Source organism: Malania oleifera, chromosome 11 (assembly GCF_029873635.1).
Source record: "Malania oleifera isolate guangnan ecotype guangnan chromosome 11, ASM2987363v1, whole genome shotgun sequence".
NCBI lineage: Eukaryota > Viridiplantae > Streptophyta > Magnoliopsida > Santalales > Ximeniaceae > Malania > Malania oleifera.
Genome location: NC_080427.1, coordinates 48908320 through 48922684, shown reverse-complemented (window position 1 = coordinate 48922684; position 14365 = coordinate 48908320). Strand labels below are relative to the sequence as shown.

The following is a 14365-nucleotide window of genomic DNA, read 5'->3' as shown; positions in this document are numbered from 1 at the left end:
AAACAAAGGGAAACCCAAAAAAAAAATATCAGAATCCATAAACTATCCATAAAGAAACTGAATGCTAATCGAATCCCAAAGTGAAGGAGACTTTGAAAAACAAAAATGAAGATCCTGGGTATTGAATTTTGGAATGGCTTGATAACTACCAATAATCACATTCACATATTCTTATCTTCTCATTTCATTTCATCTTATTTCCTCCGTCCAATAATCAAAGTTATATATTCTTAACAATTCCTTTATCACACTGCTCCCACAATAGCCGAAGGGGGCAAATGAAAAATTAACAAATGAAAAGAGACATCAAATAGATTTTAATGCTGATACCAGGAAGACTACATTCATGAATGAGAGAGAGAGAGAGAGAGAGAGAGACTTAAAAGCACATGAAATATGGAGGGGCTCATGCACTGCTTTCTTTCCCAATATGGTGTGAACTGAAACAGAAAAGGGCTACAACCAATAACCCATCTTCCATACCCTCGTAAAGATCCCTCTAAAACACAAACTTGTGTACCCGGTTGACAATAAATTTTCCAAAATAGCCCGCACTTACCTTGCGGTCAAACCGTCACAATCTCTTAAAAGCCACTTCCACACATTGTGCTGGTCTAGGACATCCATGCTGCCTCACATGAACAATCCAAAGTACATTACCAGATGATGTTGTGGGATATCAGGCATCATTGTTTTCTTCAGTTCTGTCACTCTCGAGATGCCCACAGCATAACCATTCCAGGAAATTAAGAATGCTTGAATTGCAGTTATGGAGTCCCAGCATTAAAGCCATCTTCTGCATTCCAATGTATGAAAAGCATCACCCCATGCCTATTAGACATTCATTAGTGATGAGTGTTGCTTGCTTATGCTTCCCATTCAGCCACAAACAGGAAAACAGTACTCCCGCTCCCATTTGCACATCAAAAGAATGCAAGTACCAGGGCAAAAATTTCTTGATCAAAATATTTCTCATTGCTCCTTCCTTCATAAATAAACAGCCAGTAGAGCACACCGATTTAATCAATTTCTCCTTCCTCGACATCATCAACCATGTCTAGTGCACAAGGCGGGTCACCTTCTTCTTCATCCTCATCCATCTTCATGAACAATCCAAGTTGCTCCAAGGGGTTACTGCCACCAAACTTGAAACTACCCAAGCCTTCTTGAGAGAGGTCCAGGCTCGTCTCATCTACAGAGCTAAGTAAATGCTCAGAAGGGACAGCCCTGAGCTTTTCTAGGTCTTTGAGAAGCTGACAATTTTCATTAATTTCAACAGTCTTTTCCATCTGCATTACAAAGATATCTTGAATGAGATCCAGGGAAGGCAGGACAGCTATATTCAATTTATGCAATATTAATATGCGTATTTACCTTCTGCAAGGCCTCCCGAGCTGCCACTCTTTCAAGTTCCCTCTTCCTTCTAGCTTCGGCGACAGCTTCCGCTTCTGCTCGTCTTCGAGCATCTTCAGCAACCTTGGCTTCTGCTTGCAACCGAGCTTTCTCTGCAAAGTATCAAAACCTTTAAAATGCTTGCTTGTACATTTTGTGTGAGCAAACGCATTCGCATACAACATAAAACAATAAGCCTTCAAAGTTCAAAAGTAAATTTTGCAACCTTTCTTCCGCTGCATTTCAAGTTCTTCCCTCTCGCGACGAAGTTTCTCAAGATCACCCTTGACACCCTGATGTCCGCCAGATCAAATTTTACATTCAAGAATGAGAAAAACGAACAAAATATTGCAAAATAGACAAATAAAAAATGGGGTGTTTTACAACCAAGCCAAGCCAAATTTGTACCAAACCTCATTAAGTGTCTTTTCTCGAGCTTTTAAAATGGTATCAGCAAATCGATTCTTCAACAGAGCAGCCCTATAGAGCTTCTCAGGAGAAACTTGCCTCTCAGTTGGAGCAATCTCCCCTAAAAAGTCAAAAGGAGCAAGATAATTCATAATACTCCGAAAACTGAAAAACAAATGAAAATTTCCACAATCCCAACACTTACCTTCTTGCTGGGGATTTGACTGAGAAGACTTCGGTTTTTTTTGAATAATCAGATCAAGCTTATCCAGCCCACTAACAGGTTCTGCATGCCCATCGTTACCAGAGTATGAATAAAATAATTAATAATGGAATGACTTGCAATATTCACAAGAAACCATTTCAAAGAGAGTGATACTATACACCATGGGTTGGGACCATCACAGGTCCATGAAGCGCAAGCAAAGAGGATGAAGTCCCTTGCCATGTGCTCCTCTTTGTTTGTGCCATGTAAGCTCACAATGTCACAGATTTGTGACACTAATGGTTTCCCTTTCAAAGGAGAAGGCTGTCTAATTTAGGATGAGAAACAGGTGTATAGATGGATCCTTTTGACCCAAATTTGGAGCCCTATTTCAAAGAATAGGGTCAATGGATTATTGGGTCCTAAACAAAAATGCGCTTAGTTAATGAATTTATTATGTGTTTAGTTTGCCTGTAGTAGGATTATCTGTTTTGGGGGCTTGTTTGTGAAAGTCATATAGGAGGTGGTTATTTGTTGAATTAGAATTGATAACTAATGTGTGCTCTTTCCCCCCAAGTGCATCTCCTTGCTTCTTCCACTTCCCCCTCCCTTCTCTCCTCAATTTCTTCTTTCCACCCTGCATCATTTGGAATCAGAACCCAACCATGATCTCCCTCCCTCCTCACGTGCATCATGAACCAGCAACACGTGTGGGGAATTTTTCCCCCAATTTTGCAACTTCCAAAATCATAAAATATTGCTTCTAGCCTCCGTGCTTCGAATTTTTCCTACAAGAATCTGCAATTTGTGAAATTATTTGATTGAAAGGTAGGTTGATCACTTGAGTTCGGTACACACTTTGAAGGATCCACTAATGCTGCCAGCATCAGAAACAGGCCAAATTGCAGCCATTTGTAAGTTGTTTACAACAGTTTGTTTTTCTTGAACATTGTTTTTGAGAAATTGAAAGTAAAGTTCTTGGTTAGACTGAATAGATTGAGGATTCTTAGCACATTGTCTTGAGGATCCTTAGTGATAAATAATTGCAGCATGTGTCTTTGTGCATGAGGCAGCATGGAAACTAATGTTGAGTTATCCGCAAAAGCAGAACTATTGTCTGGTTGGGTACAAGACATGGAGAATGCCTTGGAGAATATTACTAATGCTTTGAATAGGACAACTGAGGTTACAGCCTTTCGTAAGAGGCTCATGGATTTCCTACCAAACAATAAAGTGTTGATAGTTTGAGTTTGAGTTGCATGAAAGCTGAAATGATCATTTGAGTAAGGGAATTAAACTAGAAGTTTCATATTTTAATGGTGATGATGTTCCTAACGGATTTGATGATTGGGTGCATTCTTTGAAGGACTATTCGGATGGTAGAACATGAATGGGGCTAGAGTGTTGTAGGCTTGATCAAAATTGAAGAAAGCAGCTCAAATTTGGCAGAGAACAGACCTTTAGGAGATGTAGATTAATGAGATTACAACCTGGGATGGAATGAAGCAACCCATGCAAAAGCAATTTGTACCTCCCAATTAGTAGCAGCATGTTTGCAACTATTTGGTTTGAAGCAAGAAAAAAGACAAGTAAATTAGTAGGCTAGCATTTGACTACACGTGCCGACATAAATGGAAAGAGGATCAGATGATAGCTTTGTACAAGAAAGGGGTTGAATCCAGCTATTGCCTCCAAGCTTGCTGCATGTCATCCCACTATAGTTGGGGATGCAGTACTGGCTGCCATTCAGATTGAGGAGGATATGCAGCACAACACTCTCAGAGCCGCATCAACTCTTCCTCTTGAGAAGAATACTAGTCGAGTTGTGCGAGAGAATTCAATAAAGGACCCTTGGATGACTCCTTAGCATTTTAGAACAACTTCCAAGGTCCAACCGTCAATTAAGTGCTTCATATGTCTAGGTTTACGGCATCGAGTTGCACAGTGTCCTAAATAACTCATCTATATTGCAGAAAAAGGCAATGAAGATGATGATGATGATGATGATGATGATGATGGCATTGATGGTTTCAGTAGTTGGAAGAAGATGAAACAAAGAGCCCAACTGACTTAGATGACGATAGCAACATAAAAATTTGCTTAGCACTCCAACTTATGTTCTCTTACCATGAGGTTGAAGAAAAAGAAGGTTGGACACGAACTAGCATCTTTTAGCTTCAAGTGGTTTTTCATATGCAACTCTGTACTTCGGTTGTTGATCCTGATAGTTGGTAGTTGTACACACACAAATTCTGAAGAAGCTGTGATGAAGAAGTTAAATTTGTAAGTTGAACCTCATCCAATCCTTACAAAATTGCTTGGGTGAATACTATTAACTTTAAGGTCCACGGTCATTGCTTGTTTACCTTCAAGATTGGTTCAATTGTAGCACAATGCAATGTGACATCTTCCCTCTCTAGATTTATCATATCATTTTGGGCTGTCCATGGTTGGGTAGGAGGGTTAAGCATGATGGACATGAAATTCTTATTCCCTCAACATCAAAAAAGAAGAAGTATAAGTTGATACCATGTTAAGCTATTCCACTCACCAAATTTATGCATATTGGTACCTTCCACATATGGCAAGATGATTATATTCATGGTGAGGGACTCTAGGTACTTCCCCAACTTGATGAAATTGAGTTCCCTTAGGAAGGAGGGAATTAGTGTAGGATGAGATGAAGGTATTCAGATGATAGCAACATGAAAATCTGTTTAGTACTCCAACACATGCTCTCTTACCATAAGGGTTGAAGAAAATGAAGGTTAGACACAAACTAGCATTTTTCAGATTCAAGTGATTTGTCATATGCAACTTTGTACTTCGGTTGTTGATCCTCGTAGTTAGTAGTTTTACACATACAATTTTTGAAGAAGCTATGAAGAAGTTAAATTTGTAAGTTGAACCTCATCCAACCCATACAAAACAGCTTGGGTGATCATCGCTTGCTTAGCTTCAAGATTGGTTCAATAATGGAGACAATGCAATGTGACATCTTCCCTCTCTAGATTTATCATATCCTTTTGGGTCATCCATGGTTGGATAGGAGGGTTAAGCATGATGGATATGAAATCCTTATTCCCTCAACATCAGAAAAGAAGAATAAGTTGATACCATCTTAAGCTCTTCTACTCACCAAATTTATGCATATTGGTACCTTTCACATAAGGTGAGATGATTATATTCATGGTGATGGACTCCTAGGTACTTCCCAACTTGATGAAATTGAGTTCCTTTAGGAAGGAGGGTATTGGTGTAGGACTAGAAGCGGGCATCCGGATTGATAGTTTGACCCAATTTGGAGGTCTATTTCAAAGAAAGGAACAATGGATTATTGGGTCCTAAACTCAATGTGCTTAATTATTGATGATTTATTATACATGTTTAGTTTACTTGTAGTAGGATTATGCTTTTCGTGGGCTTGTTTGTAATATTTGTGTATTTTAGGGGTGTGTAATTTCATATATTTTTCAGGGACATATATGTAATTTCCTGTATTATAGGCTTTCTTATAAACAGTGTGTGGAATCCATGTAGGAGCTGGTTATTGTCGAATTTGAATTGAGAGTTAACATGTGTTCTACTGTTCTTTCCCCAAGTGTATCTCCCTTCTTCTCCTCTCCTTCTCTCCTCAATTTCTCCTATTTTCTCCCTTGGTAGCAAATCCAGGACTCTATCCTGCATCACCATGCAATACTAATTTTCTGCTCTTTCATAATACAAGCAAATTGTCCAGAACACCATCCTCTTAGAAGGTACCTTGGCCTTCACCGAAATAACGATTTTAAAGAGTTTACCTCATCAAAAGAGAAATAAAAAGAAAAGGGGGAATCAGGGGAAGGGAGAAGCAGAAAATACAAGCAAGAACTATAAATGAGAACAGGAAACTTACGATTTCCATCAACCGGACTGCTAACACTTGCATTTTTGTTTATTATATCTAACCCAGAACCAAAGTTCTCCTGTACTCAAAAGAAAAACAGATTGATGATAATGGAGAAACAATAGACCATCCAACAGGAAGTAAAAATAAACAATTGACCATATTATCACAAGGGATTTTAAAATAAAACAGCACAAATATCAAGATATACCATTGACGCACTCACAGGATATGAAGCTTTAGCACCATCCATCTCACTTCCTGAAGAACTGCTAGAGTTCAAATCTACAAAACAAACACAACAATAAAAAATCTTACAACTAGCAGCAACTGTGTTAGAGAGTGAATAAATCTTGCATCCAAAAAATGAAAAACTAGATAGGGAGTTTGAACTTATTACTCTACAACAAAACAGTTCCCAGCAAAGCTGTCAGCATAAACCCCAAGATACAGCCAAGACAACTGTAACAACCAGAGCAAGGCAATGTCCACCATATACTTTGTACCATTCAAAACATGACATTTTAGGAGGAATGCTCAAATATTTTTTAGTTTTAAGTAGCCCATGTCATGTATAATTGCTTGGTTTTGTTTCCTATAACTTGAATTGCAATGATTAGGACACATTTATTCTTCTTTTCCTTCTGACATCTAAGAGGATATGTATGCTACCCTCCTTCAACCACAAAATTGTCATAAGGATCGTAACGTGATATTGTTCCATCATATAGCCATGCAGGAGGAGAGGCTAGCATACTTTTCCTTTCTGACATCTATAAAGATCTCACTGTAACCAAAAAAGTACCATATATGATGCAGAGGCAGCATCAAGGATCTGTAGCCATGGGAGATACGAGAAGAAATTGAAGAGATGGAGAAGAAGAGAGGAGAGAGGAGATACAAGGGGGAAACTCTTGTTCACTTCAAATTCAAATGGCTTTAACACACTATTTATAAAAAAGCCTAATAAATGAAATTGCACAAATACCCCTAAAACAATATGAAATTACAAATACACTCCTAAAATACACAAATATTACAAACAACCCCACAGATATGCATAATCCATGCTTTTAAACTAAACATACAAAATAAACTAATTAATTAAACACAACAACCCTTGTCAATTCTTTTCCATTAATCTCCAACAAGAATCTTCCCAAGGCCTTGCTTCTTATCCTACATCAATATGTTCGTTAATTGGTACATAAGTATCATATGCTAAGTGACCTTGTTCCCCTATATAGCTGTCATGTCTTTATGGTTGACTAAAGCAGCCACAATGGCTAGGACCAGACATTTTTGCAATTAAAGCAGCCACAAAGATAAAATATGCACCTTATCGAGTCATAATGTCTAACCATTACACTCTTCATGTTATTTATATTCAAAACCCCACAAATTCGAAGTATCCTCGCCTTATTGTATATGTACATTACACCATAGTAATACAAATGCAAATGGTTAAGCTCCTATAATTTCTTGTTCACCATTTACATATTCTTTCATGGTGTCAGAGCTTGTGAGCACTAATCCCATTTCTTCCACTTCAACTCCTCCAACCTTAACCCAGCGTTTGGAAGCTCGCTAGCTCGGGTTTGAAGTCTTGGATTTGGATTTTGTGAAGTTGGACAAAATGCAATACAAAATTTTATTTTCATTCAAATCCACAAAATTCCAAATCGAAGGCCCGAAATCCATGAATAATACTAATAAAGAAAGAATGTACCAGGCCAGAGAATAAGAAAACTTTCTAAGAAGAACAAAAGAACAAAATTTTAAAAACCAAATAACAAATACAAAACAGCAAAGCAGTCATGCCAAACATCCTGAGAAAACAAACCCTTGAAACAGCCACCAGCAACAACCCATAATGAAGCCAAATAATGAATCTTATCCCATACCAAAGACCAACAAGTCTTCTTTCTCCTTGAAAATAAGTGTTCCGTGCCATCCAAACACCTGACAACACAGCATCCAACTAAAGAAGACAGCTCCAAAGATCTATCCACGCCCAAATTAATAACAGCCATCCCACTCTTCCTTAAATTAACTTTTAATCTCACACACATTCAAAGTGCTATAAAATGAAAAGCACATTTAAAAAAGAGTTCCTATCATCCTTAGAAAAAGATAGTGTCATAAATAACATAAAGATAGAAAAAGATAATGTCATCAATAATCTAAAGATGAGACACTATGATCTTCTCAATACTTACCCCAATACCTGTCATAAGACTCATAAGACAAACAAGAACAGGCCATTAGAGCTCCTTGCCCAACACCCCTCAAAGACTTCAAACTATGATTCAGACTCCCTGCTAACAATGATAATGATGCTCAAAGCATTAGATAAACAACCCCTCATCAAAATACTCCACATATCTCCAATGCCTTTTCCTCCCCAAAACGAGTTTTCCAACAAACTCTATTATAAGCCTTTACAGAATCCAATTTGAACACAATACAACTCTCTTTCCTCCCCCTCGCATCCTCCACCACCTCCTCTAAAATGATATCTCCCAGAGAAGAATTTTGAGCCTTAGAAATTATGTCTCCTATTACTAAACTCAGCCTACTTGCAAGCACCATCACTATAATCTCACACAGAGGTAACAACTAGTAGGCTGAAAATCAGCAGCATTAATAGATCTATTTTTCTTAGGCAGTAAAGTAAAAGAAGTGGAATTAATATTCTTATCCACAACCCATTGAAGTAAAACTCCTTCTAAGTCTTCATTCAATTCCACTATAATTCACATCCCAAAAATCCTACAAAAAAAATTTGGGGGGGGGGGGGGGGGTTGCATCCATCAAGAGCTGCAGCATTATCCTAAGATATCTCAAACACTACCTTCCTAACTTCAGTTTCCTCAAAAGGTTTCTCTGGTCCAAACAAGACTGCTGAACCACATAAATGGCATTCCACTCGAACCCCTCCTCTATCAACCCATTTATATTTTGTTGCCTCCAACTCCTCACTTCCCTCCAAATTACCCCTCTTAACTCATTTTTTAAACCCACCCTCTTAATCACCTCCTCTTTCCTATTCAACAACTACAAATCCTATGAAATGCTGCTTCTTTTCTTCCATTACCAACATAAACTTCAATATACCACTTCTTTTAAGCTTCCTTCAACTTTTTGAGCTTTCACATAAACCTAAAGCCATCTTAACCCCTATCCTTTTTGTAGATAACAAAAAATTCATTAAAATGAAAAACAGAAAAGATTACAAAGAAAAGAGGATGAGGCATTCTCCCAGAAACAAAAGCATAGAACAAAAAACCAGAAACAAAGAAATCCATAGGTTTTCATCAAGCTCCTCATTCCAAGTATCGTTCACCAAATGTAGAGAACACCTAAGATCCAACCGCTTATTTTCTAACCTAAAAGGCATAGGAACCGAGTTAACCTTTCTAGACACTAACAAAATAGCAAAATGATCAAACCTAGGGAAAACCATTGAGGAAGGTTTCAAAAATTCATCTTATAAATAAGTGCCTATCTAAACAACATGCCTCCACCCTCTCCCCAGTTGCTGACCAAGAAAATAAAGCAATATCCATCTGAAAGTCTCTTAACCCACACTCCCTACTAAAGTTATAAGTTAAACATGCCATAAGAAAGCCCAGCTGAGCAATCTCACCATTTGAAATCCCCTCCTCCCCAAAAAAAACCATCTAAACAAACAAAATCCAAAAAACTGCATAATGCTCTTCCCAAAAAACATGACCCAAACAGTGGCCTACTGAGACCATATATTCACATAACCCACCAATGGTCCCCTACCTCTAATATTCTAACAACACAGGTACAGATGGCTATCAATCTTACAAATAGAGTGAGCAAGTGTCCCAAATAATCAAAACCTCCCAATGCACCTTGGGAAGGAAGAAACTCCACTCCTAACATTTTCCATTGCAAATACCCCTTAACCACCCCCCCCCCCCCCCACACCCGCAATCCACATTCTAAAGTTCGGTTGCATGAATAAAAAACAATGCCCCCAAACAATACCAGGAGCACTTCTGCACAAAAACTCCTAATGAGCCCTCTCTTCCTCACATCCCCTAAACCTCTCATATTCCAACTAAGTATCTTCATATGTAACTATTTTCCCCCCTTGCATACAACCTACCCTTTACCACCCACAATAATTAATAAAAATGCCTAACTTTTCAACTCTTTTGCACCTTTTTTTTTTTTCCATCCGATGGGTCCTTCAAATCCTTTGCTAATAACTTAAAACCCATCTCCTCAACAAGGTTTCGCAGGTTGCAATTGTCCCTGTTACTAACCAAAGGGATGGCTAAAGATTTCCCACTTATAAGATTCCTCTCTTTGGCACAATTTATCATCAGTAGTTTCCAGAAAATTATGAATGGGCAAAATAGTTTCTTGAGAAGCTCAGTCCTCTTCTTTTCCCTTGTTCGATTCAATCTTAGTCCTACACACATCAATTCCAGAGTTGGACACATAAGAAGCAGCACCTTCCAACACATTCTCAAGTTTAGCCGGCCCAATTTGAAACAAATTTCTCAGCCCCCACCCCCACTCCGTTTGTTACTTGACCTACCCAACCCTTCAAAGTCCAAACAATAAAGAACCAGACCCTTCTGCATCTACAGTTCCTGATCCACTAACTCCCTTCAAACCCAAACTAATATTACTTGTTTCAGGCCCTTACCGCACATTCTCAGCACAGATTTATGATAAGTCTTTAGCTCACCCAACTCCCTCGACTTATTTTTTGCAACCCAAGACCTATGCCATTCCATATGGGCACAACATTTGAAGGCCCAAATCTCCTGAAATTTGAATTCCCATTTCCCACTGCATCCTCCCCAATCAAATACCTTCCACTTAAAATCCTAACTATTCCCCAGATTCTCCCCTGTAATTTCACCACCGGATCATAACCACCAGCTCCATAGAAACTCTCACTGGAGATCGTGAAATCCCTCGCTAGAGGTTGGCACAGAGCGTTGGCATAAGACAGATGCTGAAAGACTGCCCTTATTCTATCACCACTTCCAATATTCATGAGCCACAATCTCGCCAAAAGAAGCCCTGGCCTTGATAACTCCTGACCTCTTCTCCCTGCCAAATGGAAACATATGCCAACATTTTCCAGAAGTTCCACCAACCTGCTGCAACTCTTTCTTTTGGTATTCTAAAAGAAAGTTAAAGAATTATCACACCTCTTCCCTCTAGAGTAGGGACTTAGTGGAATGTAGTTGGATCTTCATTATGATTAATGTAGGAAATATATTAAAATATGGCTATCTGAACATTGTCTACGTCATACAGCCACCCTAGCTCGTCAACAAGTCAATTGTGTTCTAAAACTATTTTAAAACCCAGGTTCTTTATGTTCATATAAAAGGAGTAAAATTGATGTATTGAACAGCGATGCAGTAATGCAAATATCAAAGAGTTAAACTGTTTACAAGTACTCTGACAGCAATTTTAAAACAAGCACACACACCTACCTAATCTACCTACATGCCTGCATACATACCAAATAACCAACATCAACACTAATACGAACCTGCATTGCCACCATAGCTGCCTGAGCTAATACATTTACTGCTTCTATGGTCGGAATCTTTTGCCATCTCCACTGGAGGGTAGCTTGAGACAGGTAGTTCACTCCCACCAATATCAACATCCTCATCAACAGGATTCACTACAAATGCACAACAAAGTAAAACAAAAGGCACAAAGAAACCCTACTGTGAACTGCAGACATTCAGCAAAATATTAATACAACCAAATGGAATGCCAAACAACCTTTGCATTGTTGCACTGAAGAACTGCTAGGCCCTGACTCATTTAGCAGCTGCAACAGAGAATAGGAAAACATAATAATCATCATACACACAGGCACATGCTTGCTTTATAACTTTCAGTTTTAAGAGAAGGACAAAACAGAGGCTGGGGAGGAGGGGATGTTGGAGGGAGGCAAGTAGAAAATTACCTCTATCTCGCAAGGTTCAACTTTTGCACAATTTTTTTGTTTCTCTCGCAAATAATCATCTAAAAGCTTCCGTAAAGTAAACAATGTATCATCATTGAGATCATCAATATCAATCTCTATCTCGTCCTCTCCAATTTCCCTTCCATTGGGACTATGTTCTCTCAGAAAGTCAACAATGTTCATTGGCAGTTCTTCCAATAAAGCCTCCAATTCTATGCCCAAACTATGTTTTTCCTGATCTGTCATTATCCGCTCAGCATCATGTGACATAACTTCCTGCGGCAAATAAGTGATTTTCCTCTTTTTTGAGGGAGGCATTGACTTATCTGTTTCCATGGCTCCACAAAAGCCTGATTTTGGTGGCAAAATCTTGTCATCATTGGTAGAAATTTTCTTCTCAATAGCTTTCCATCTCATTTCAAAAAATTTACCGAGTGTCACTGCCATGATGTGGACATCATTTCCAGGTGGATTATAGGTCTTAGCATTAGAGAAAGTCAGCCGCACATCAGCAACAAATTCCAGAGGAGTTGAGTACAAACCTGAAGATATCTTGCTCTTAATTGTCCCAAAATCCATTGGATGTTTAATAACATTAAAATAGTCTGGAATGTTCAACTTCACTACATCAACAGGAGAATTAAATACCCAGGCAAACTCATGAGCCATCAATCGTTTTAACAATGTTTCACAATGTTTCATTACCATTGTAGTCGACGTACTTGGTCTCAAAGCTTCTTTTGCAGATTCAATTTTGCCTGATGAACCACGATTCCAGCCACAGCACTTATGGACTGGATGATTAGAGTTCTTCCTCTGCTCAGAAGTCAACATAGATGATTTTTGGGCATTCTCCTGCGGAGGCCCATTAGAAGAGGACATTACACCACCATTTGACCTCTGCAAATCAACTTTCTTCTGAAGAATCCGAATCCGTTCAAGTTCTGCTCTCAATCTGAGTACTAAGTCCTTTCTTGCAGATGACGAAATATTCAACAGAGGGAGGACTTGTGTAGGGACGCCAAAACTATCCTGCATATCTGAATTCAAACTAATACATTTCCTAACCGGGGCAAAAGAGTCTTCTGAAGCAGTAATTTCAGTGTCAACTCGCCCTGAACTACCAGATCCCTCTGATTCACGTGGGGGGCCATAAGCATGTTGATAATGAGGAACAAATTCATCTGAGTAACCTTCTGGAAACCTGTCCTTTTTTGCCATCCTAACAACTGAATTGTTTCCAACCAATTTTTTAAATCTCCCTATCCAATGTGCTCTACAAGATCATTTCCCACCAGATTTAATCACCTCTCTCTGCAAATACCAATCAGGGAAGACAATTACACCTCAGCTAATTGCAAAATACTTCGCTTTTCAGCCAACGGCCAATAAATCAAAGACTTTAGTATCTTAGTAATATTACACCCAGTGCTAATGAATTAAAGCATCTAATCTCTTAATTATATTACATCCAGACTGCTTTGGCAGACCAAAACTCTCAAATTCTCTTAATATTTACAAATGAAGTTCTCTTAATATTTACAAATGAAGTCGGTCATGGAGTTCAATAATCAAATTGAAAAAGAACGCTGTAAACATAGAACTGATTTTAATTCCTGTAACACTTGCACTTAAAATTTACATTTAAGATGAATTCATAACAACAGCGTGAATACATAACCCAGCCAAAAACCACCCATCCTGACTTTGTCGTGATTGCCAAATAGGAATCAAAGAGAGACCAAAAACACGAGAGCAATAGAACATTTCCAAAACACAGAGAACGACCCAAAACCCTGCAACCATTTACCATTTGAGATTGCAGAGTCCTACGGCTTCCCAGAACCCTTCCTCGCCTTCAATGCCCTGAAATCCTTCGAACTCCAGCCGAACGAACTTCCAGTAGATGATACGCTCGATTCAGAGCAAGAGGCTAAAATTTGAAAATTAAATTTAAAAAAAAAAAATACTACAACGCCCCACTAACTTTAAATTCAGCTCAGGCTTCCAGTAGATGATACACTCGGTTCAGGGCAAGAGGCTAAAATTAGAAAATTAAATTTTAAAAAAATACTACAACACCCCACTAACTTTAAGTTCAGTTCGGGAAGAAAAACCCTGGATCAAACCGAAACTCAATATAAAATTTTAATGAATTACGAAAAAAAAAAAAAGACGACGTCCAGTAACTATAAATTTGTTCGAATAAAACCTAAATCAAACTGAAGCTCGACACAAGTTCAGCTATAGATATAGAGAGAAAAAGAGAAAGAAAGGGAGAAAGAGATGAAGAACAAGCTAACAAGCCTAAACCCTATGACAAAACTTAGATTTTCGAGTATCTGAGACGAGATCTGGATCGCGAGCAGACACGCTTCCCCCGAACGTGTAAACCCTCGGGCAGCTCCAATCCCAGATAGAGAGAGCGAAAGAAAGACGTGTGTGTACTTAAAGCGAGTGCCCAGGCTTTCCGCCGCAACGGGAGCAATCC

At 38.6% G+C, this 14365-nt stretch overlaps 1 protein-coding gene across 2 annotated transcripts; it reads right to left on the bottom strand.

Moving 5' to 3' along the window:
• Window positions 1-121: 121 nt before the first annotated feature.
• Window positions 122-14354, bottom strand: LOC131167819 (transcription factor GTE8-like). 2 transcript variants are annotated; one of them, XM_058126749.1, is made up of 11 exons: window positions 13685-14354; window positions 11875-13188; window positions 11688-11736; window positions 11446-11583; window positions 6103-6176; window positions 5901-5970; window positions 2006-2086; window positions 1806-1921; window positions 1619-1685; window positions 1375-1505; window positions 122-1289 (listed from the first exon to the last, which is right to left on the bottom strand). In XM_058126749.1, the coding sequence occupies exons 2-11, from the start codon at window positions 13093-13095 to the stop codon at window positions 1020-1022; spliced, it is 2217 nt and encodes a 738-aa protein (XP_057982732.1). In that variant the 5' UTR covers window positions 13096-13188; window positions 13685-14354; the 3' UTR covers window positions 122-1019. The 2 variants fall into 2 exon arrangements, with proteins under 2 accessions (XP_057982732.1, XP_057982733.1); XM_058126750.1 differs by having other exon boundaries at window positions 6118-6176.
• Window positions 14355-14365: the final 11 nt, after the last annotated feature.

Bases quoted from the DNA above. Each gene is read 5' to 3' on its own strand.
- LOC131167819 (XM_058126749.1), bottom strand. From the start codon at position 13,095: ATGGCAAAAAAGGACAGGTTTCCAGAAGGTTACTCAGATGAATTTGTT. The intron at 5,971-6,102 runs GTATATCTTGAT...TTTTGAGTACAG, and splicing joins ATCCTGTGAGTGCGTCAATG to GAGAACTTTGGTTCTGGGTT. The intron at 2,087-5,900 runs GTAAGTTTCCTG...ATGGGCATGCAG, and splicing joins CAGTCCGGTTGATGGAAATC to AACCTGTTAGTGGGCTGGAT.